Genomic DNA, 25,436 nt, shown 5'->3' on the forward strand with positions numbered 1-25,436 from the left:
ACCGGAGGAGTTGTACTTACATCTCATGCCATCAGCTTGTCCTAGGTCACCGTTTTCTTCCACATATAGCTTTGCAAAAACTGCATAAAAAGCACTTGCAGCAGCAAAAACATAATATTCCAGAAACACGCTTTGCCGATCCGATCAGCTGTTTGTAACACTTCCTACGTCCATCAGCGCGAACTATCGCATGTCTGCCGTGACCTGCCCAAAACCGGAGGTGACATCATTTTGCGGAAATGTAGTTTTTTACCGTCAGGGCTAGGGATGGGTATCGTTTAGGTTTTATCCGATACCGGTGCCAAACCTGTACTTTTGAAACGGTGCCGGTGCTTAAACGGTGCTCAAACCGGTGCTTAAAGAATGGAGAACACAAAATTGGTCCAAAAACCTCTCATGTTTAGCTGTTTTTTTGTAAAAAAAGATATCAATGTTAGCCTTTTCTGCAGCTATAGGGCATATATGCACTACCCGACTCACTGGACCCTCTACAGTTCGCATACCGCCACAACAGGTCCACTGATGATGCCATAGCCCTGACACTCCATGCTGCCCTGTCACACCTGGAGAAGAGAGACGCGTATGTGAGAATGCTGTTTGTAGATTACAGCTCAGCATTCAACACCATCGTTCCCTCGAAGCTGGACAGGAAACTGCAGGATCTAGGACTGAGCAGCTCCCTCTCCAGCTGGATCCTTAACTTCCTGTCTGACAGACGCCAAGTGGTCAGACTGGGCAGCACCACCTCATCCCCCATCACACTGAACACTGGTGCTCCACAGGGGTGTGTACTGAGCCCTCTCCTGTACTCACTCTACACCTACGACTGCACGGCCACTAGCAACTCCAACATCATTGTGAAGTTTGCGGACGACACTACAGTGGTGGGTCTTATCACCAACGGTGATGAGACGGCCTACAGGGAGGAGGTCAGCGCCCTGACCCACTGGTGTCAAGACAACCATCTCACCCTCAACGTCGCAAAGACAAAGGAGTTGATAGTGGACTTCCGGAGGTGCAGAGAAGTACACACCCCCATCACCATCAACGGCGCCGCTGTGGAGAGAGTGAGCAGCTTCCGCTTCATTGGTGTACATCTGGCTGAGGATCTTACGTGGTCAGTACACATAAACAAAACAGTGAAGAAGGCGCAGCAGCGCCTCTTCTTTCTCAGGAGACTGAAAAGATTCGGCATGAGCCCCCGCATCCTCAGGACCTTCTATCGCTGTGCCATTGAGAGCATCCTCACTGGATGCATCACCACCTGGTACGGCAACAGCACCGCTTACAACCGCAAAGCTCTCCAGAGAGTAGTGCGGTGCTCTGAACGGATAATTGGAGGTGAGCTTCCCTCCCTCCAAGACATCTACAGGAAGTGGTGCCTGAGGAAAGCGGGGAGGATCATCAAGGACTCCAGTCACCCCAGCCATAAACTGTTCAGACTACTTCCATCAGGAAGGAGGTTCTGCAGCATCCGGTCCCGTACCAGCAGACTGAGAGACAGCTTTTTCCACCAGGCCATCAGACTGCTGAACACTTCATAGACACCTCACCCTCACTACTGGAACTTCAACATTATGCACTCCATACTGCACATTAATGCCACTGTTTTGCACATACCAACCTCTGTATATTTTATATATCTTATTTTATTGTTTACTTTATTTCATTTGTAAAACATGTATATACACACTATATACACACTCACACACACACACGTAGAAAAACATGTTTAGTACACACATTCAGTAATGTATATACCTTTATATATTGTACATATATCTATTACTTTTTAGATTAGCCATTTTTATATTTTGCTTGTTTTACGTAATTGTATTTTTGCACAACTCTGTTGCTTGTGAAGCTCGCACACAAGAATTTCACTCACATGTACTGTACCAGTGTACCTGCACATGTGACGTGACAATAAAAGTGATTTGATTTGATTTGATTTGATATATGGTATCACTCTTGGCTGGAAGCAGTGCTTAATCAATGGAAAAAACACAAAATTGGTCCAAAAACCTCTCATGTTTAACTGTTTTTCACTTTTTCTTTGGTCATTTTAGCCTCTTTAGCCAGGGTGAAGGGATCTGCCATCAAACAAGAAGACAGCCGCATGTAACTACGACGGTGTTTGCTAGTTCACCTTACATGCATTAATGTAATAACGTGGTTAGCCTACTCAACGTAAATTACACACGAACAACATTAAGTTACTCACGCAGAGAAGAACGGCTGCTGCTGTCATCATCATCCTCATCATCTCTGCTACACTGGCAGGGCTAGGGGCCAGGACTCTACTCTTCGGGTTCTTGGGGGATGGTGCTAACTCCGGGTCCGATAACAGGCACCACACCCGCAGTAGATGTGCCGGTGTGAGGTCTCGCAGCAAGCTATCAAACACGGCGCATTTCTCGGCTTTAAAAAAAAAACGCTATGCGTCGCCAGGTGTTTCATCAGATTTGAGGTGTTACCTCCTTTGACAGTATCACAGTATCACCTTAAAGTACTTGTTGCAGGCTGCTGAGTTTGCATCTTTTGCTGCGAAGTACAGCCAGACTTTTGACCGCTTCGTCTTGGGCATTTTTAATCTGTAGCGCTGCTCTAAAAGAACGTACGTACCTGGACCCACCTACTATCCTCGGAAACGTAAAATGATTGGCTAGAATTGGCTCAGGAAAAAAAAAAGCACCGAAAAAAGCACCGAAATGTGCGCTGCTTTTCGGTCTGGTTACTACCGTTTATGTCAGAACCGGTGCCATCATGGCACCGGACACCGGTACCCATCCCTAATCAGGGCCTTATGAGCCTATACTGGTGTTTTTAAAAGTTATGTTTGACTTTATGACTTTCCGTGTCGTTTCTGGGATGCTTAGGACTTATATTGCACTGCTGGAAATAGTTTATCCTGCAGTATATAAAAATTGGTGTATTTCAAAAATAAAACTATGAAGACAGTTAAAATAAATTTCCTGTGGTGGGAAACTATTTTGTGCAACTTTTTTGTATTTACAGTTTTGAGGGATAAGCCTCTTAAATTTCTTTAACTAGAAATATATGTTAAAAAAACAAAAACGGTTTTCAATTTTTTTGTAGTTTATTGCACTTTTTTGCAATTTATGTAATTACTATGCACTTAATGCATACATATTATTAAAATTTGTGCTATAATGGTTGTATTGATGTATATCAACTTGAAATGCTCCCAAAAATGGCACTACAACATGTAAATATATAATATAAGCTCTGGCGAACTTGGTTCTATGGTAGGTCTTAAAGGGTTAAATGCAGAGAGGTGTATAAACACAGAGTGAGTGAATAAGAAAAACTACATACATCATGGCAATACCACAGGAGCAGAGGTTTATTGAAGCAAAGAAGGGGAGATTCAGAGTCACCTGATTCACCCTGACTAGGTTTTAAGGCTAATCTCAAAAGCAGAGATAGGTGTTCGTCTACTAAATTCATATTGGGAGCTGTTTCCACAGAAGATGAGCCTGAGAGCTGAAGACTGCCTACTTTTCAACCTTAGAATAGTCTAGGAACCACAAGTAAGCTTGCAGTCTGAAAGACAGAAGCAGCCTTTTGGGGAGATATGGTACTGTGAAGACTTTCAGGTAAAAAAGGTCCTGATTGCTCAAGATCTTGTATGTGAGGAAAATGTTTGAAAATTAAATTTTGGATTTACAAGCAAGTCATTGAAGACAAGCCAATATGGGTGAAATATGCTCTCTGTGGTGTAATTGCATTGTACAGTAGATGTTAATGCAGCCGGTTAGTGTAGTTAGGCTGATGGCAGCTAGAGGGGAAGACCAGTGTGTTTTGAATGTGATGTTATGTTATGTGGGGAGCAGAGCAAGACGTTCTGTACTGATCCATATAACCTCGACTGAACGAACCTGTGTCTGGTGGAGCTCGCGGAAAAACGAGGGGGAGAATATGGCGGATGAGACTGCACAGAGAGCACCGGCGGGGCCGAGCACGACATTCAGCATCCAGCCACCGGAGTCCTTCGATTTTTCAAAACCGCAGGAGTGGTCCAAATGGATACGGAGGTTCAAGAGATTCCGTCTCGCCAGTAATTTGAACCTCAGTTCGGAGGAGAACCAAGTCAACACGTTGATTTACTGCATGGGAGACGAGGCGGACGATGTGCTTCGCGGTCTGAGTTTAACACCTGAGCAAAGAACAACATATGAGGGGGTACGTGATCGTTTCCAGGCTTTTTTCATTGTGAAGAAAAATGTGATCTATGAGCACGCCAAATTCAACATGCGCCGACAGGGAGAAAATGAGACAGTGGATGCTTTTGTGACTGCACTGTATGCGCTAGCAGAACATTGCAACTATGGAGTGCTACATGATGAGCTGATATGTGAGGTTGAAGAGGATGAACATGATTTGTTCCTAGGCAGTGTTAAGTGTGAGGGTGAGCCGTGGACTGTCGACTTAAGCATAAACAACAAGAACGTGTCATTTAAAATTGATACGGGTGCCGATGTGAGAGTCCTACCCCTTAAGGTGTTTAAGGAGCTCTACAGACACAACCACCCCCCCAGTCTCCACAAACCAACCAAGGCTCTGCTGGGTCCCGGGAGGAGTCGTTTGGATGTCGTTGGTGTCAGTGAGCTTGCACTGAGGAAGGGAGACTGAGGAAGAAATACTAGAGGATGTCTTTGTCATCAGACACCTGCACACTGCTTTGCTGGGGAGACCTGCCATCAGCAAGCTGGAGTTTGTGGCCCGTCTGGAGAGCATAACTATAGAGACGCTTAAAACGTGCTACCCAAAGCTATGCAGTGGTCTCGGTGAAGTATGTCAGCCGTACGACATCAAACTGAAACCTGGAGCTCAACCCTTTTCCTTGAAGACGCCACAGATGGACAAAGTTAAGCAGGAGCTGGCCCGTGTGGAAGAACTAGGGGTGATCAGCAGGATTGAGGAGCCAACTGACTGGTGCTCAAGCATGGTGGTGGTACCGAAGAAGACCGAAGCTGTATGCATATGTGTTGACCTTACACACCTCAATGAGTCTGTGTGCCGAGAGAAGTACATACTGCCATAGGTGGAGGAAACATTGGGCAGATTGGCTGGAGCCAGCATATTCAGCAAGCTGGACGCTAACATGGGGCTTTGGCAGATACCCCTGACGGAAAACTCAGCCAAATACATCACTTTCATCACACCGTTTGGGCGTTATTACTTCAAAAGACTGCCCTTTGGGATTGCTTCAGCACCAGAGCATTTCCATAACAGGATGTTCACAGAGGTCACAGATGGTATGGAAGGGGTGGTTTGCCACGTGCTGGTCTGGGGCAGAACGCAGGAGGAGCATGATTCTCGCCTACATGCTGTGCTGGGCAGGATCAGGAACAAGTGCGACATCAAGAAACAGCGGGTGACGTTTTTAGGGCATGTTCTGTCAGCCAGTGGTATCAGCCCTGACCCAAGCAAGACCCAGGCTGTGAGGGAGATGAAAGAGCCACGAAGTGTGAGTGAGTTAAGGAGCTTTCTGGGAATGCTTAACCAGCTTGGGAAGTTTATCCCACAGTTCACAGAGAGAGACAAACCTCTAAGAGACTTACTGTCTAAGAAAAACTGCTGGAGATGGGACATTCACCAGGCTAGCGCATTTCAGGACCTGAAAGATGCGCTCATATCACTGCTAGTGTTAGCCATGTATGACCTAAGCCGTGACTGCAAGGTGTCAGCGGATGCATCATCATATGGCTTAGGGGGGGTGTTGCTTCAAAGATGGGACGAGGAGTGGAGACCTGTTGCCTACACGTCACGCTCCCTCACTGCAACAGAACAGAGATACGCTCAGGTTGAAAAGGAGGCTTTAGGTCTGGCCTGGGCTTGTGAGCGGTTCCGCAACCTTCTTATTGGCAAACACTTTCAAATGGAGACAGACCATAAGCTGCTGCTGAGTCTGCTGGGGGCACAAACTCTGGATGCGCTCCCTCCCAGAATTCAATGCTTTAGGATGCATCTCATGCAATATTCCTACTCGATTTCGCATGTACCAGGCAAGCACCTGTGGCAGCTGACACGCTCTCACGATCTCCGGTGAAAGCAAAAGAAACACTTCAAGACAAGGAGTAGTTGGAGAGCACAAATATTTACGTGGACATGTTAATGGACAATCTGCCAGCTAGCAACAATTTCTTGAAGCAGCTGAGGGAAGAGCTGAAGAGAGACAGCGTATGTGCTCGCGTGATGCAGCTGAGTGAGGAAGGATGGCCCACACATTTCAACAGTGAACCAGCGCTAAGACTGTACTGGGCAGAACGGGCGTTCCTCACCGTACATGACGGTCTGCTAATCAAAGGGGACAGGTTGGTTATACCTGCAACTATGAGAAATGATGTGCTCACCAGGCTACACGAAGGTCACCAGGGAGTGGTTAAGTGCAGAGAGGGGGCACAACAGTCGGTTTGGTGGCCAGGGCTAAGCCAGCAGATAAATGAGCTTGTCCTTAACTGTCGGACATGTTGCCAAGAGAGAGAAAACCGCACAGAACCGCTGATACCATCATAGTATCCAGGGCGGCCGTGGCAAAAGCTAGGAGCTGATCTGTTCATGCTAAAGGGGAAAACCTACCTTCTTGTTGTGGATTATGCCTCAAGATTTGTTGAGATTGCCCCTCTCACACCTTCAAAGTCAGAGGATGCGATCCATCATCTCAAAGGGATTTTTGCACGTCACGGGATCCCGAGGCAGCTGGTAACTGATAATGGGCCACAGTTTTCAGGGGCAGCTTTTGAGACATTTCCAAAAGTGTATGGCTTCCATCACATCACAAGCAGCCTGAAATATCCCCAAAGCAATGGCGAAGCTGAACGAGCAGTTAAGACTGTCAAGAATCTATTGCGGAAAGCTGCTGATCCACACTTGGCTCTACTCGCTTAAAGAGCCACACCACTGCAGAATGGCTATAGTCCAGCCCAACTCTTGATCGGGAGACGGCTTGGTGGAGGGACCTCGTGTGATAATTAGGCGGAATCGTCGGTACCTTATTCCCATGAAACACTCTCAAGACCAAACTGAGAGCGATAATGGGGAGCCAGAATCTGCAGAAGCCGGGGAGCAGTGCTCCACGGACATGCCAGAGACAGTTTCTCCAGAGCTTCCATCTACACCCAAAACCAGATCTGGAAGAGTGGTTGTGAGACCAACCAGATTGGACTTGTGACGGATCACATGGAAAGGACAGTTTTACGCAAGAATACCCCTGTTTCATACTATTCTTTGCACAGTAAGGGTAAAAGTGTAAAAGCTAAAAGGTTGTCATTTTCAAATATGCATGTTCAGAAGTTGGGAAATACAGGGGGTGTGACGAGTTAGCATGTAAGAATTTGTGTGACTTACGGGTTAATTAGAGTTAAGATTTTCGTTATATAGTATTGCTTACAGGTAAGCGCAGGACCAGACCTTCCAGCCACAGAGGCAGAATAACCCTCTAAGGTCTGGTGAGTCAATGGTAGTCTACCCATTGATTCTAGAAAGGGGAGATGTGGTGTAATTGCATTGTACAGTAGATGTTAATGCAGCCGGTTAGTGTAGTTAGGCTGACGGCAGCTAGAGGGGGAGACCGGTGTGTTTTGAATGTAATGTTATGTTATGTGGGGAGCAGAGCAAGAATGGGAAAATAAAGAGTGGTTATGAATCGTACAGTGGACCCGCGTATAATTGAATAACACGACACTCTCTGTCTATTCCCTGTCATGACTCTCTCAGCAGCATTTTTGATCCATTCATTTTGAATAATTTTTGATGCAGCGGATGGAAGTGAAACTTGTACAGTAGGTGTCCCAGAGGAGGAATGTGTTCAAAGTTTAACGTCAACTATCAGGGATGATTTCTAATGAATTTTTGAAAATGATACAACCAGCATGTCCCAATGCAATGTCTGTGCACGCGTGTACGTGTGCGTGCGCGCGCACGCATACGTGCGGGTCTGTGTTTGCGATCGGGAAAGAAGGAGAAAAGGCTCTGCGTAAAGCCTAGTGTAGAAGTGCAAGAAAATGTATGCGGTGGATAAGAGGCGGCTGGCTTGATCGAGGCTCACAAATCACAGCTCACTTGACCTCCATGACTTCATTCAGCTTTATTTAAAACTTAAATTTAATCTCATGTTGTAATGTTTTAAACTGAGCTTTTGTTATTCACTGAAAATACGACAGATTTAAACAACAACCTAAGAGTTGGATCAGAAGAACTACAAGACGTGGAAATGGCAGCTGGACCACAGTGGCTCTGCTCGACTTTGCTGTTTGTCGTGTTCGTGTCTGCAGGTGAGATTTACTGTTAGAAACCAGACTGTGGGTGGACACTTAACATCTGTAATCCAGCTGTGACAGAGACAAAGAAGTGTAATGTGTGTGTCAGTGTGATGTGTTGTAGTGTCAGGAGTCAGTATACAGCTACAAAGCTTTTTGTTCAGTGTATACAAACAGCTGTAGCTCCATAAAGGCAGCATGCAGAGACTCACAGTGTCTTATAATGAGAGGCTGCTTTCTCTCACACATTATGTTCACTTATTATCAGCACATGTTGTTGTTCTGTGGAAGCTAACATCTTGTAGTTTCTGACACTTTGCATGTTTAGCATGAGGCTAAAATTCCCCCTCAATGGGTCACTGGTGACCTGCTGGATGTTCAGAGGTTCATTAAATCCAACATGACTAAAAACTCAAATGTCAAAGGAAATAAACAAAATATTTAAAGTCAATCATTCTGATCATAATTGTACTTTGACCTTTAACCTCTCTGCTCTGTGTTGTTTCCTCTTTCAGACCTGAAATTTATCACAACTCAGTCTGGACAGAACATCACTCTGACATGTCGAGCTCCAAACAACAACATCACAACTTTAAAGTGGAGCAGAGCTGACCTGGGAGATAAAAATGTGCTTTTGCATCGGGATGGGCAGTCCGTTCCAGATGACCAGCATCCATCTTTTAAGAACCGGGTGGATCTGCAAGACAGACAGATGAAGGATGGAAAAGTGTCTTTGATTCTGAAGGATGTGACGATTAATGATGCTGGAACATACGAGTGTCGTGTTTTCATGGCAGAAACAGACTCATGGGACCTCATCAGCTTCATCCACCTGAAAGTTGATCCTCCAGGTGAGTGAGTAGAGTTGAGTGTGTGTGTGATCAGAGGTGAAGCTGCTTCCTGGTTGTTGATGTTTGTTTGTTGTATGGATGAGCTGGTGGATGTCAGAGGTAGACAGATGTTTCTCCAGCTGTTGTCTTTGTGGCTGGTAGTCTAGAGTTGTAGAGCAGCATTGTTTGGGTAAGGTTAGAGCAGAAACAAAGACATTTATGAATCAGTCTCTTCTTCTCTTGCTCTCTAACTCGTCTGTAAACATGTGTGGGGAAACTCAATGTTAAAGCCTACAGCTGGAGGGGGAGGGGAGGGGTGAAGCTGGTGGTTGTGAGTCTGTGAAAGTGAATCCTGCCGGTGCCATAGCTGGTGAAAACGTACTTAGTGCAGACACAAAACGTCCATCAGCTTCAAAGTGTGTCAGAAAAATGTCCACATGATGACTGATGGATGAGAGAGGTCCCATTTTTGTTGTTGCGCACAAATCATTGAACAACACAAACACTTAGAGCTCCTTTCAGTGCTGCCTGTTTTGTTACTGCACACATTTCTGATGGTCCTACAGTCCAACGTAGCAAACATCTCCCTGAAGCCTCTTCCTTAGAGACCAAAGGTTGGATCAGAGCGAGCAGCTGAAAGGACACATCTATGAATGCAGGCAGAGACTTTCTCACAACCTCACACTTCATCTCATCAGATTTAGACTCAGGTTCTCTGTTAGTCACTGAGATTACAGACTCACACATGTATAATAATGTAGATCAGCAGTAACAATAACACACAAACATCTGCAGTAACTGTGTCAGTCGGCTCCACTTTGCTGTTTGTCTCTCCAGGTCAGATGAAGCTGTTAGAAACCAGAAGTTCAGAAGAATTATTTTCATATTGATTCAGTTTGTCTGTGTGTGTGAAGGCATCATCAGGGTAGATGGAGTCTGTGTGTGCTCAATGTCTCTCACTGTAATCTAGAGCTGGGCGATGAAATGATAAAGATAATTATTGCAAAATAACTTTTCCTCAGTAGAAACATATTCAATAGAAAGTCAACAGTGTTGGGGAGTAACGGAATACATGTACCGCCGTTACGTATTTAGAATACAAAATATGAGTTACTGTATTCCGTTACAGTTACCGTTTAAAAAGGTGGTATTCAGAATACAGTTACTTTGTTGAAATAAATGGATTACACGGCGGTACTTCCCTGTTTCATATTGTCGCGGGTCAGGACTGTTTGGGTTTGTTTGACAGCTACGTAATGTTGTTCCAGGCGGCAGCGTTACGGTTGCCATGGTTACAGGGTGACGCTCTCTCTGCGTGTTTCCTGGGTGAGAGAGCGCCTTTTTGTTGTTGTTGTTGTGCTAAGCTAATAGGCAGAATGCTACAGGCATGGCCCTAAAGAACGTAGCATCATGGGCAGTGTAGTCCGTGCTGCAGGGAGAATGGACTGCCATACACGTTATGTGTCTGTGAGCGAGGGAGGGAGAAAAAGGAAAAGTCCGAGCTGTCACCGAGCAAAAACGGGAGTTGGAAGCATGTAAATATAATAATAACCACTGCAGCCAAGAAGAGTGCCTGACGAGCCCAGTTGTAAGTAAGCTATTAAGACTCAACTGTATGCTGTGTTCATGTTTTCCTCCGGAAAAAATAAGTTCCGTTGGAGCAGTCTTTCAACGCCTCTCTCTGTCTCTGGCAAGCAAAGTTGACCCAGACAACAAAGTAAAGCTAGTTTTCGGCTACCAGCCCGACACGAACCCGACGTATTAGCCAGAGGTCTCTTTACTATGGTTCGGCGCCGCGGACCTTCAGTATCAGTAATAAATCACAGCAATAGTACATTCACGTAGTTGTAAAAAGCATGATAATATATTAAGTAATCCAAAGTATTCAGAATACGTTACTCTCATTGAGTAACGTAACGGAATACGTTACAGAATACATTTTGGGGCATCTATTCAGTATTCTGTAATGGAATACATTTTAAAAGTAACCTTCCCAACACTGAAAGTCAATAGAATTTATTCCCTCTTTGTTTTGACAGGTAACATTAAAGTTCAATAACAATGAAAATAGCATCAGGTTGAACCAATCACATGGCCTGAATAGTTAGAGTCACATCAGGTTAGACTGAAGCTGAGTGTAGGAGGAGCAGCGACAGCTGCACATGTGCAGATGCTGCTGCAGTCACACACACACCAGTGTGACAGGAGTGTGAGAGAGATTAAAGAGAAAGAGACAACAGAACATGTTCAGCTATGAAAACTCAACTTTAACCTCCTAAGACCCGAACTCTTCCACAACATGCATTTTTAATTTCTCTTTGATATTTGGGCATATTGGGGCCCCGATGAATGTAAAAACAAAGAATTTCCAGATTTTTTTTGTTTTTTTACCTTATTTTTGTTTTTAAGAAAAATGAGAACCACAAATGAGGATATTCATTTAAAATTTTGATAGAACAGTAGCAGTATAATGTCCTCATAAGTGGATATCAGGCCCATGTAGAGTAAAATTGAGTATTTTGGTCAAAATATCCAAAAATGTGATGTCCACATATGTGGACGGCAGGTCCTAGGAGGTTAAAGCATTTAAATAGCTGCTGGATGTTCAGAGGTTCATTGAATCCAGCATGAATAAAAACTCAAATGTCAAAGGAAATAAACAAAATATTTAAAGTCAATCATTCTGAATTGTACTTTGACCTTTAACCTCTCTGCTCTGTGTTGTTTCCTCTTTCAGAGCCAAATAACATCACAGCTGAGTCTGGACAGAACGTCACTCTGACATGTCGAGCTCCAAACAACAAGATCAGAGTAGTTTGGAGCAGAGCTGACCTGAAAGATGAATATGTCCTTGTGTATCGGGATGGTCATTTTGATCCAGACAACCAGCATCCATCTTTTAAGAATCGGGTGGATCTGCAGGACAGACAGATGAAGGATGGAGACGTGTCTTTGACTCTGAAGGATGTGACGATTAGTGACACTGGAACATATGAGTGTCATGTGTTCATGGAAGAAACACACTCATGGGAGTTCATAAGCATCATCATCTACCTTCATGTTGTTCGTCCAGGTGAGTGAGTAGAGTTGAGTGTGTGTGTGATCAGAGGTGAAGCTGCTTCCTGGTTGTTGATGTGTGTTTGTTGTATGGATGAGCTGGTGGATGTCAGAGGTAGACAGATGTTTCTCCAGCTGTTGTCTTTGTGGCTGGTAGTCTAGAGTTGTAGAGCAGCATTGTTTGGGTAAGGTTAGAGCAGAAACAAAGACATTTATGAATCAGTCTCTTCTTCTCTTGCTCTCTAACTCGTCTTAAACATGTGGGGAAACTCAGTGGCTCCACTGTGAGAGTCACCTCCGTCACTAAGCAGCAAATCAAAGATATTACATTCATACAAATTAAATGCTGTGTGGTTAAATGTTTGTGCATGTTGGACGTACTTCCCCTCTTTGTTGTGAGCAGTGTCATTACTCAAATAAAGTAATTATTACACAAAACACTTTAATGCAGTATGTTACTTAGTTACTCCCAGAAAGTAATTAGTTACACTACTCATTACTTTCAGATTTCTCCCTGAAATGACCTAAAACACATTTTCTCATAGTTACCATTTAACGATATAAATGTATGAGTTACAGCCCAACACACCAACACAAATCCCTGAGCTAATACATAAAATCTTTCTCTTAGTATTTATGTATGAACACAAAGCAACAGCCTCCTCAAGGAATTTAATATCATAACAATAATAGAAAGAAACCCCAACAATCAGATGACCCCCTTTGAGTGAGAGCCTTGGTGACAGTGGGAAGGAAAAACTAGTTTAACAGTGTTATGATCCGGCTCAAAAGCCGCAACATAAAAAATAATAATAATAATAATAAATATGAATACCAGGTTGGTTAAAATGGCTAGTGCCACCAAGGCAAACACTAGTGAGCTCCCTGGAAGCTTGCCTCAGGTATGCTTTTATCCACACCTGACTAGGTGTGGCCAATTAGCACCAGCTGAACACATTGAGGAGATTAGGGGCTGCAGAGGGACGTAACAACAGGATGAAACCGCCAGCAAAACCAGGCTCAGGGAGGGGCGGCCATCTGCAGTGAGGGGTGAGAGGATGAAGACGGGACTAAAGACATGCTGTGGAAGAGAACCAGAGATTAATAATAACTAATGATTATATGCAGAGAGATGTATAAACACACTGTGACTGAAGAAGAAACACTCAATGCATCATGGGAATCCCCCAGCAGCCTATGTCTATTGCAGCATAACTAAGGGAGGATTCAGGGTCACCTGGTCCAGCCCTAACTATATGCTTTAGGAAAAAGGAAAGTTTTAAGCCTAATCTTAAAAGTAGAGATAGTGTCTCTCTCCTGAATCCAAACTGGAAGCTGGTTCCACAGAAGAGGGGCCTGAAAACTGAAGGCTCTCCCTCCCATTCTACTTTTAAATACTCTAGGAACAACAAGTAGACCTGCAGTGTGAGAGCCAAGTGCTCTAATAGGGTGATATGGTACTACAAGGTCATTAAGATAAGATGGGGCCTGATTATTTAAGACCTTGTATGTCAGAAACTCCAAGAAGTTTAATTTCTGGGAATCAGTTTTCAAGTCCCTGATCATATCTTCTTGATGCATGCTCAATTATCAAGGTAAGTAAATCTCCAAAGGTTGATTCTGTTCATCTGGACGTAGCGTTTTCAGAGGGAGAAACGTTTCTCCTACTGAAAACACTATGTCCAGATGAACAGAATCAACATTTAGAGGGTCTCTAATCATAATTGTACTTTGACCTTTAACCCCTCTGCTCTGTGTTGTTTCCTCTTCCTCAGACGAAAAAATCATCACAGCTGAGCCTGGACAGGACGTCACTCTGACATTTCAAGCTCCAAACAACAACATCACAGCTGTAAAGTGGAGCAGAGCTGACCTGGAAGATGAATATGTGCTTTTCTACCATGATGGTCACTTTGATCCAGACAACCAGCATCCATCTTTTAAGAACCGGGTGGATCTGCAGGACAGACAGATGAAGGATGGAGACGTGTCTTTGATTCTGAAGGATGTGACGATTAATGACACTGGAACATATGAGTGTCGTGTGACTCAAAAATCTGAAGAAAGCATGAAGCTCAGGAGTCGTCGCAGCCTGATAGTTGCAGGTGAATGTTTTGTTTTTTGTTCATTTGTTTGATTTCTTATTAATGGTGAATGTTAAAAGTTTAGCAACAATTAAATCACAAAATTAAAAGGAACTAGAAAATTTGCATTTCCTGCGAAAATGCTGTGTGGATGCCTTAACGCTGAAGCTGTCTGCTGAAAAGCTGAAAAGTTGCAAAAAGTTGTATGGTGGTGAAAAAAAAATGTCACCCTGAGTAGGATTCGAACCTGGCCCCGCCAGACTCAGAGAAGCTACTCATCTCACTGACCCAAACTCATTTACAGAAAGAAGCGGTGGACAGATTGACAATTCTGCTGAAATGAGCAGAAGCTGCTGAGAATTGTGCTGATAAGAGGTGAAAAGGCTGAAAATTTTGCAGAAAAGAGGTGAATCAGCAGAATTTCTGCAGAAAAGAGGCAAAGAAGCAGAAACTTGCGCTAAAAAGAGGTGAATCAGCAGAGTTTCTGCTGAAAATAGTTTTTTTTTCTGAAAACAGCCAAAAAAGCTGGAATTTATGCTGAAAAGGGGTGAAAAAAATGAAAACTTTGCTGAAAAAGGGTGAAGAAGCTAAAGTATACCAAATCAAAGTATTTGTGCCAAAACAGTATTTCTGCCATATTGTGGTATTTGTGCTACAAAAGTTACTACATTACAACATGAATACGGATTAAAGATGAAATAAACTGGCAACAAATTCCTCCACTACAAACCAGTCTGATACCACTTCTTTGCATTGTTGACGTTTACTAAGGCACTACCCAAAAGGCGCCACAAGAGGGCACTCCAACACAAGAGATGACCTATGTACACTGATGCACTTAGTAACAGTCAGCCTCCTACTTTGCCACTACGTAATACAGCGGAAATATAGTAGCAGAAATACAATGTTTTTGCAGAAACACTGTAATTTCACTCAAATACTATGAAATAGCAGTAATACTATGATTTGGCAGAAATACTATGTTTCAGTACAAATACTATGACAAAGCAGAAATACTATGACTTAGAAGTAATACTAAAACTAAAGGGATTCCTCAAAATACTATGAAATTGCAGTAATTCTATGATTTGGCAGAAATACTGTACTTCGTACAAATACAATGCTTTGGTAAAAATACTATATTTTGATTTTAACCCTATGATTTGAAAAAGATGAAAGCATTGAAAAAGGTGAAAAGGCTGAAAATTTTGCAGAAAAGAGATGAATCAGCAGAATTTCTGCAGAAAAGAGGCAAAGAAGCAGAATGTTGCGCTGAAAAGAGGTGAATGAGCAGAATTTCTGCTGAAAAGTGGCAAAGAAGCAGAACGTTGCGCTGAAAAGAGGTGAATGAGCAGAATTTCTGCTGAAAAGAGGCAGAATTTCTGCTGAAAAGAGGCAGAAGGTTCTGTATGTAGAAAAAGAAACACGATGAACCATGTGTGAAATAAATAAATAAATGAAATGAAAGAACAACCTGATTCTGCTCAAATTCACCAATCAGAGCTACTGCCTCTGTGTGCTTCATTAGGCTGTGTACTTGTATGTATTTCGGTCCATATTAGAAAAGCTGCTAAAATTATGAAACTTTGCAGAATTGTAATAAATGATCAATATAAAGGACAGGTCTGTGATAGTGTTTAAATTTGTAATGAAAAAAAAAAGTTGAAGCAAGGTGGGATTGAACCCACGACATTTTAGGTGCAGAGCCATGTCATTACTGATTGCGCCACCTGGGAAGGGAGCGGGCGGCTGAAAAACATAGACATGACCAGTCAGAAAATAGATCGCGATGAGAGGCGAAAAGCGCCGTTTTTTGGAGTCACAAAACGTCGTGTAACTCAAAAACTAGGAGGGCTAGCAGAATAATTCTTGTACTGGGTGAATCAGCGGACTTTGGTGTATTTTGACTGCGATTTTCATAGCTCTTTGTACCTCCGTCGCGGAGATATGACGAGAGAAGGAACGGCTTCATTTTCAGAGTGTGAGAACTGAGAGGAGGACAGATTTCCACCCCTCAAACAAACGTAATTTATGGCTCAACGGTAAGATGAATGTAAAAACTGCTTCCACTGTGAGTGTCAGCAGTGTCTGAAGATAAATTGGCACAAGCCTCATGTCCTAACTTTGCTTTGTTAAGGAGATATGGCGATTTCAAAATGCCTCCCGTTACAGAATTTCAGCTCTGAATTTCAAAACCTCCCCATAGACTTTGAATGGGAAGTAACCAGACTATGTGTCACTTCGAGGCAAATTGCGAAAAAACGGTAAATCGCACAATAAAGACAGTAACATTGTCTGAAAGCCAGCAAAAATACCTACGTTTTGATGTATAATTTGTGGAGGTTGAGTGGAAATTGAGCGAGTAGCAAGAAGTTGTTCAGACATGAAGAGAAAATTCAGAACAGACCAGCACACACTCTGAGTTAATTGCATAGCAACCATAGCAACGCATGTATTTTCTGAAAAATCACAATTTTGCAACTGAAAACTTAAAGAGGTATAAAATGAAAACCGTAGAAGATCTGAAAAAGCTGAATCACACAGGAATAGCCCAATAATCTGAGAACATTTTAAAGTTTGAATGGAGTTTCTAGGTGAAAGTATGAGGAAGCAGTTAAGTTTCAAAACCAAGCAAGTTTTAGCAGAATTGTGGAAGTTTTCCATTCATTTCAATGGGACAAATTAAAGGAAAAAAGTGTAATATTTTAAAAAGTATAATAGTAATAAACACCAAAAGTCATAGCAGTCGTTAGCAGAAAGAGCAGAACAGTTTAGAGTTTGAACTGAGAAAATCGGCTGAAAACTGAGGGAGTAGTTAAGTGCCGAAAAACGTACGGAAGCAACTTTAAGAATACTAGAAAAATTTGCATTTCCTGCGAAAATGCTGTGTGGATGCTGGAACGCTGAAGCTGTCTGCTGAAAAGCTGAAAACGATGAAAAGTAGCAAAAGTTGTATGGTGGTGAAAAAAAAATTGCCCCGAGCAGGATTCGAACCTGGCCCTCCTGGGCTCAAGGTAGCTATTCATCTCACTGAGCTAAACTCATTCCCGCAAAGAAGAGGTGGAGAGATGGACAATTCTGCTGAAATGAGCAGAAGCTGCTGAGAATTGTGCTGATAGGAGGAGAAAAGGCTGAAAATTTTGCAGAAAAGAAGTGAATCAGCAGTATTTCTGCTGAAAAGAGGTAAAGAAGCAGGAAGTTGCGCTGAAAAGAGATGAATCAGCAGATATTCTGCTCAAAAGAGTTTTTTCTGAAAACAGCTGAGATTTGTGCTGATAAGAGGTCAAATTTTGCAGAGGAGGTGAATAGGCAGAATTCAGGCTGAAAAGAGGTAAAAATTTTGAAAATTCTGCTGAAGACTTCAATCAGCAGAATTTCTGCTGAAAAGAGTGCTGCAGAACTCTTTTCAGAATTCTGCTGAAAAGATGTGATTTTGCTGAAATGAGCAGAAGCTGCTGAGAATTGTGCTGATAAGAGGTGAAAAGGCTGAAAATTTTGCAGAAAAGAGGTGAATCAGCACAATTTCTGCAGAAAAGAGGCAAAGAAGCAGAAACTTGCACTGAAAAGAGATGAATGAGCAGAGTTTCTGCTGAAAAGAGTTTTTTTTTTCACTTAGAAAACAGCCAAAAAAAAGCTGGAATTTGTGCAGAAAAGGGGTGAAAAAATGAAAATTTTCCTGAAAAGGGGTGAAGAAGCTAAAGTATACCAAATCAAAGTATTTGTGCCAAAACATAGTGTTTCTGCCATATTTTGGTACTACTACATTACAACATGAATACGGATTAAAGATGAAAGAAACTGGCAACAAATTCCTCCACTACAAACCAGTCTGATACCACTTCTTTGCAGTATTCATGTTTACTAAGGCACTACCCAAAAGGCGCCACAAGAGGGCACTCCAACACAAGAGATGACCTATGTACACTGATGCACTTAGTAACAGTCAGCCTCCTACTTTGCCACTACATAATACAGCGGAAATACAGTAGCAGAAATACAATGTTTTTGCAGAAACACTGTAATTTCACTCAAATACTATGAAATAGCAGTAATACTATGATTTGGCAGAAATACTATGTTTCAGTACAAATACTATGACAAAGCAGAAATACTATGACTTAGAAGTAATACTATAACAAAAGGGATTCCTCAAAATACTATGAAATTGCAGTAATTCTATAATTTGGCAGAAATACTGTACTTCGTACAAATACAATGCTTTGGTAAAAATACTATATTTTGATTTTAACTCTATGATTTGAAAAAGATGAAAGCATTGAACAAGGTGAAAAGGCTGAAAATTTTGCAGAAAAGAGATGAATCAGCAGAATTTCTGCAGAAAAGAGGCAAAGAAGCAGAACGTTGCGCTGAAAAGACGTGAATGAGCAGAATTTCTGCTGAAAAGAGGCAGAATTTCTGCTGAAAAGAGGCAGAAGGTTCTGTATGTAGAAAAAGAAACACGATGAACCATGTGTGAAATAAATAAAGAAATGAAATGAAAGAACAACCTGATTCTGCTCAAATTCACCAATCAGAGCTACTGCCTCTGTCTGCTTCATTAGGTACTTGTATGTATTTCGGTCCATATTAGAAAAGCTGCTAAAATGATAAAACTTTGCAGAATTGTAATAAATGATCAATATAAATGACAGGTCTGTGATAGTGTATAAATTTGTAGTGAAAAATCAAATGTTGAAGCAAGGTGGGATTGAACCCACGACCTTTGAGGTGCAGAGCCGTGTCATTACTGATTGCGCCACCTGGCAAGGGGGCGGGCGGCTGAAAGACAGACATTTGGGCAGTCAGAAAATAGATCGCGGTGAGAGGCGAAAAGCGCCGTTTTTTGGAGTTACAAAACGTCGTGTAACTCAAAAACTAGGAGGGCTAGCAACATAATTCTTGTACTGGGTGAATCAGCGGACTTTGGTGTATTTTGACTGCGATTTTCATAGCTCTTTGTACCTCCGTCGCGGAGATATGACGAGAGAAGAAACGGCTTCATTTCCAGAGTTTGAAGACTGAGAGAAGGACAGATATCCACCCCTCAAAAAAACGTAATTCATTGCTCAACGGTAAGATAATTGTAAAAACTGCTTCCACTGTGAGTGTCAGCAGTGTCTGAAGATATATTGGCACAAGCCTCATGTCCTAACTTTGCTTTGTTAATTAGATATGGCGATTTTAAAATGCCTCCTGTTACAGAATTTCAGCTCTGAATTTCAAAACCTCCCTATAGACTTTGAATGGGGAGTAACCTGCCTATGTGTCACTTCGAGGTGAATTGCGAAAAAACGGTAAATCTCACAATAAAGACAGTAAATTTGTCTGAAAGCCAGCAAAAATACCTACGTTTCGATGTATAATTTGTGGGGGTTGAGTGGAAATCGAGCGAGTAGCAAGAAGTTGTTCGGACATGAAGAGAAAATTCAGAACAGACCAGCACTCACTCTGAGTTAATTGCATAGCAACCATAGCAACGCATGTATTTTCTGAAAAATCACAATTTTGGAACTGAAAACTTAAAGAGAGATAAGATTAAAACGGTAGAAGATGTGAAAAATCTGAATCACACAGGAATAGCCCAATAATCTGAGAACATTTTAAAGTTTGAATGGAGTTTCTAGGTGAAAGCATGAGGAAGCAGTTAAGTTTCAAAACCAAGCAAGTTTTAGCAGAATTGTGGAAGTTTTCCATTCATTTCAATGGGACAAATTAAAGGAAAAAAGTGTAATATTTTAAAAAGTATAATAGTAGTAAACACCAAAAGTCATAGCCGGAATTAGCAGAAAGAGCAGAACAGTTTAGAGTTTGAACTGAGAAAATCGGCTGAAAACTGAGGGAGTAGTTAAGTGCCAAAAAACGTACGGAAGCAACTAGATTATGGTGGAATAAAGAATAAAGAGAAACAGGAACTCAATAGTGTGGATGCTTCCAGCATCCACACAACTAGAAAAAGTTTGCATTTCCTGCGAAAATGCTGTGTGGATGCCGGAATGCTGAAGCTGTCTGCTGAAAATGACTGAAAAAGATGAAAAGCTGCAAAAATTGTATGGCATTAAAGAAACTGAAAAATTATGCTGAAAACAAGTGAAAAAACAGAAACTTTTGCTGAAAAGAGGTGAAAAGGCAAAGATTCTGCTTCAAAGGGGTACAGAAGTTCAAATTTGTACTGAAAAGAGGTGAAAGCGTTTCCTCTGAAATGAGCAGAAGATACTGAGATTTGTATTGATAAGAGGTGAAAGGCTGAAAATTCTGCTTAAAATAGGTGAATCAGCAGAATTTCTACTGAAAAGAGGTAAAGAAGTAGTTGCGATGAAAACAGGTGAAAAAGCAGAATGTCTGTAAAAAAGAGATTTCTGTTGAAAACACCTGAAAAATCTGGGATTTGTGCTGAAAAGGGGTGAAAAAATTCACAATTCTGCTGAAACGGGGTGAAGAAGAGGTGTTGAGCTGTTGAGAAGAGTTAAATAAGTTGAACTGACAAATGCGATGATTTGAAACAAATACTATGATTTGGCAGAAATACTATTATTTAGTAGAAATACTATGATTTACCAGAGGTACAATGTTTCTGCAAAAATACTATGATTTTGCAGAAATACTATGCCGGGGTATTATTTCTATAACATAACAGATACATGATGATTTTGCAGACATGTTTTAGCACAAATACTATGATTTGCTATAAATACTATGATTTGGCACATATACTGTATTCAGCAGATATACTATAACAAAATAGAGAGTCTACGACTTACTAATAATACTATAACGTAATAGATATACTATGATTTTGCAGAGAGTCTATGTTTTTGCACAACTAGCACAATGTGGCAGGAATACTATGATTTGGCACAAGTACTATGATTTAGTAGAAATACTCTTTGGGCACAAATACTATGTTTCCGTATAAATACTATGATTTGGCAATAATACTGCGTTTCAGCACAACTACTGAGATTCGATTGAAATACTATGATTTAGAAGAAATACTATGACTTCGTAGAAATACTATGTTTTGGTTCGAATATTATGATTTGCAAAAAATACTATGATTTGGCACAAGTACCATGATTTAGTACAAATACTACGAATTGGCAGAAATACTGTGACTTAGTAGTAATACTATAACATAACAGATACTATGTCTGCAAAATGACAGCATATGTTTTAGTACAATACTACAATGTCGGTCAAATACTATGAAACTGCAGTAATACTAAGATTTTGAAGGAATACTATGGTTTGGTAGAAACACTATGCCTTAGTAGTAATACTATAACATAACAGATATACTGTGATTTTGCAGACATAGTATGTTTTTGCACAAATACCACGATTTCACTCAAATACAATGAAATTGCAATAATACTATGATTTTGAAGGAAAACTTTGATTTGGTAGAAATACTATGCCTTAGTAGTAATACTATAACATAACAGATATACTATGATTTTGCACACATTCTATGTTTTTGCACAAATACTACAATTGGGCAGAAATACTATGTTTTAGCACAAATACTATGGTTTGCTATAAATACTATGATTTGGCACATATACTGTATTCAGCAGATATACTTTAACAAAATACAGAGTCTACGACTTAGTAGTAATACTATAACATAATAGATATACTGTGATTTTGCAGACATAGTATGTTTTTGCACGAATAATACGATTTCGCTCAAATACTATGAAATTGCAGTAATACTATGACTTTGAAGGAATACTATGATTTGGCACAAGTACTATGATTTAGTACAAATAGTCTTATTGGCAGAAATACTATGCCTTTGTAGTAATACTATAACATAACAGATATACTGTGATTTTGCAGACATAGTATGTTTTTTTCACAAATACTACGATTTTGCTCAAATACTATGAAATTGCAGTAATACTATGATTTTGAAGGAATACTATGATTAGGTAGAAATACTATGCCTTAGTAATACTATAACATAACAGAAATTTTAATTGGGCACAAATAACATCATTTGGCACAAATACCATGATTTGGCAAAAAAATACCATAATTTGGCACAAATACGATGATATGGCAGAAATACTATGATTGGGTACAAATACTATGATTTGGCACAAGTACTATGACTTAGTACAAATACTATGATTTGGCACAAATAGTATGATTTAGCAGAAATACTATGTTTTAATATAAATAATATCTTTTGACAGAAATTTCTGCTAAAAGGTACTATTTCTGATTTTTAGCAGAAATACAGTAATTTTGCATAAATACTATGATTTGGGATAAATACTATGATTTGGCAGATATACTATATTCACCACATATACTATAACATAACAGACATTCCTCCACTTAGTAGTAATCTCATAACATGAAATAAATATTATTGGTTTGGCCCCAAAACCATGATTTGGTACAAATACCATGATTTTTCAAAAATACTATGATTTAGCAGAAATACTGTGATTGAGCAGAAGTACTAAGATGTAGTAGAAGTACTTTGATTTAGCACAAATACTATTATGGAGGAGTAATACTTTAACATGGGAGAAATATTGATACTCACATACACATACACAGAGCCTAAAGGGAGCAGTGGCTGTTAAGAGTCTGGACTTGGTATATCTAGGTCAGTTAAATTGGCTGCACCTGCTGTAATCAGCCCTTACACACACAGACACAGAGAGAGCTATGGGTTTTCTTCAGTGTATTTCTCACATTCAGGATTCCCCTCGAATAAATGGCCATAATTTCCTAACCGTAGGGGATAGAATGCTCATTCTAACACCGTTCTGTTCAGAAGAGATGGGGGAATCAGCAGGTCTTCATAATTCAGCGATAGAATATAAATTATTGAAGATATATGACTTGTAATACACTGTAACTGAGTAGAGGCAAAGCAAAACTGCTTTGACTTGCCCTCAAACAACGTTTTGTAACTGTAAATCTATATGGAGCATCAAAATCATTCTTTCACCGTAAGAAACAGCAGGCTTTGGTGAATAGTCATAGGAATTTTCAGGTATCTGTGGAAATCCATCAAAAAGATATGACGAGAGAAAAAAGTGCCTCATTTCCAGAGTTTGAAATCTGAAGAAATCTGAGCGAGGTACAAATTTCCTATCCTCAAACAAGTGTAATTCATGGCCAAACGGTAATAGGTGAGCAAAAAATTATTGAATTGTGAGCATCAGGGATGTCTGAAGATATATTGGCACAAGCCTCATGCCTCAACTTTGTTTCGTTAAGGAGATATGACGATTTGAAAATGCCTGTCATTAGAGAAATCCAGCGCTGATTTTGAACAAACTCTCCATTGAGTTTCTATGGAGAGTTTTCAAACTTTGTGTTGGTCTGAGGAGATTTGCCAAAATTCTATAAATCCCACAACAATGATAGTGACATATTCTGAAAGCCAGCAAAAATATCTACGTTTTGATGTATATTTTGTGGGGGTTCAGTGGAAATTGAGCAAGTAGCAAGAAGTTGTCCAGACATGAAGAGAAAATTCAGAAAAGACAAGTGCACACTCTGAGTTAATTGCATAGCAACCATAACAACGCATGTATTTTCTGAAAAATCACAATTTTGCAACTGAAAACTTAAAGAGGTATAAGATTAAAATGGTAGAAGATCTGAAAAAGCTGAATCATACAGGAATAGCTTAATAATCTGAGAACATTTTAAAGTTTGAATGGAGTTTCTAGGTGAAAGTATGAGGAAGTAGTTAAGTTTCAAAAACAAGCAAGTTTTAGCAGAATTTCTGAAGATTTCCATTCATTTCAATGGGACAAATTAAAGGAAAAAAGTGTAATATTTTAAAAAGTATAATAGTAATAAACACCAAAAGTCATAGCCGGAAAGAGCAGAAAGAGCAGAACAGTATAGAGTTTGAACTGAGAAAATCGGCTGAAAACTGAGGAAGTAGTTAAGTGCCGAAAAACGTACGGAAGCAACTAGTAAATAGTGGAATAAAGAATAAAGAGAAACAGGAACTCAATAGTGTGGAAGCCCTTTTAGGGCATCCACACAATTACATATTTAAATTAAGTAATTCTGGTCATATTTATACATTAATCCCTTTATATTAACAACCTGTTTAAAAGTCTAGTTTAGAGCAGCACTGGGAACAAGTAGATGTGCCATTGACAGTCTTTCATAACACTGTAACCTCTGCTCTGTGTTGTTTCCTCTTTCAGACCAGAAAAACATCACAGCTGAGTCTGGACAGAAGAACGTCACTCTGACATGTCGAGCTCCAAACAACAAGATCATAAGTGTAGAGTGGAGCAGAGCTGACCTGAGAGATGAAAATGTTCTTTTCTACCGGGATGGTCACTTCGTTCCAGATGACCAGCATCCATCTTTTAAGAACCGGGTGGATCTGAAGGACAGACAGATGAAGGATGGAGACGTGTCTTTGATTCTGAAGGATGTGACGATTAATGACAGTGAAACATACTTCTCCCGTGTTTTCATGAATGAAACTCGCTCATGGAAGCCCATCAGCATCATCAACCTGAAAGTTTTTGTTCCTCCAGGTGAGTGAGTAGAGTTGAGTGTGTGTGTGATCAGAGGTGAAGCTGCTTCCTGGTTGTTGATGTTTGTTTGTTGTGTGGATGAGCTGGTGGATGTCAGAGGTAGACAGATGTTTCTCCAGCTGTTGTCTTTGTGGCTGGTAGTCTAGAGTTGTAGAGCAGCATTGTTTGGGTAAGGTTAGAGCAGAAACAAAGACATTTATGAATCAGTCTCTTCTTCTCTTGCTCTCTAACTCGTCTGTAAACATGTGTGGGGAAACTCAATGTTAAAGCCTACAGCTGGAGGGGGAGGGGAGGGGTGAAGCTGGTGGTTGTGAGTCTGTGAAAGTGATTCCTGCCGGTGCCATAGCTGGTGAAAACGTACTTAGTGCAGACACAAAACGTCCATCAGCTTCAAAGTGTGTCAGAAAAATGTCCACATGATGACTGATGGATGAGAGAGGTCCCATTTTTGTTGTTGTGCACAAATCATTGAGCAACACAAACACTTAGAGCTCCTTTCAGTGCTGCCTGTTTTGTTACTGCACACATTTCTGATGGTCCTACAGTCCAACGTAGCAAACATCTCCCTGAAGCCTCTTCCTTAGAGACCAAAGGTTGGATCAGAGCAGCTGAAAGGACACATCTATGAATGCAGGCAGAGACTTTCTC

At 40.9% G+C, this 25,436-nt stretch overlaps 1 protein-coding gene across 1 annotated transcript in view; it reads left to right on the top strand.

The window, feature by feature from the left end:
* Positions 1 to 25,436, top strand: part of LOC134624770 (kin of IRRE-like protein 1) — an 88,434-nt gene that overhangs the window by 10,931 nt on the left and 52,067 nt on the right. Inside the window, exons 2-6 of the mRNA XM_063469812.1 lie at positions 8,190 to 8,300; positions 8,801 to 9,136; positions 11,853 to 12,188; positions 13,948 to 14,277; positions 24,447 to 24,788. Of these exons, the coding sequence (XP_063325882.1) occupies positions 8,240 to 8,300; positions 8,801 to 9,136; positions 11,853 to 12,188; positions 13,948 to 14,277; positions 24,447 to 24,788 (1,405 nt within the window). The 5' untranslated portion in view covers positions 8,190 to 8,239. The remainder of the gene's footprint in view (positions 1 to 8,189; positions 8,301 to 8,800; positions 9,137 to 11,852; positions 12,189 to 13,947; positions 14,278 to 24,446; positions 24,789 to 25,436) is intronic.

The sequence above is a fragment of the Pelmatolapia mariae genome, linkage group LG3_W, assembly GCF_036321145.2.
Source record: "Pelmatolapia mariae isolate MD_Pm_ZW linkage group LG3_W, Pm_UMD_F_2, whole genome shotgun sequence".
NCBI classification, from domain to species: Eukaryota; Metazoa; Chordata; class Actinopteri; order Cichliformes; family Cichlidae; genus Pelmatolapia; species Pelmatolapia mariae.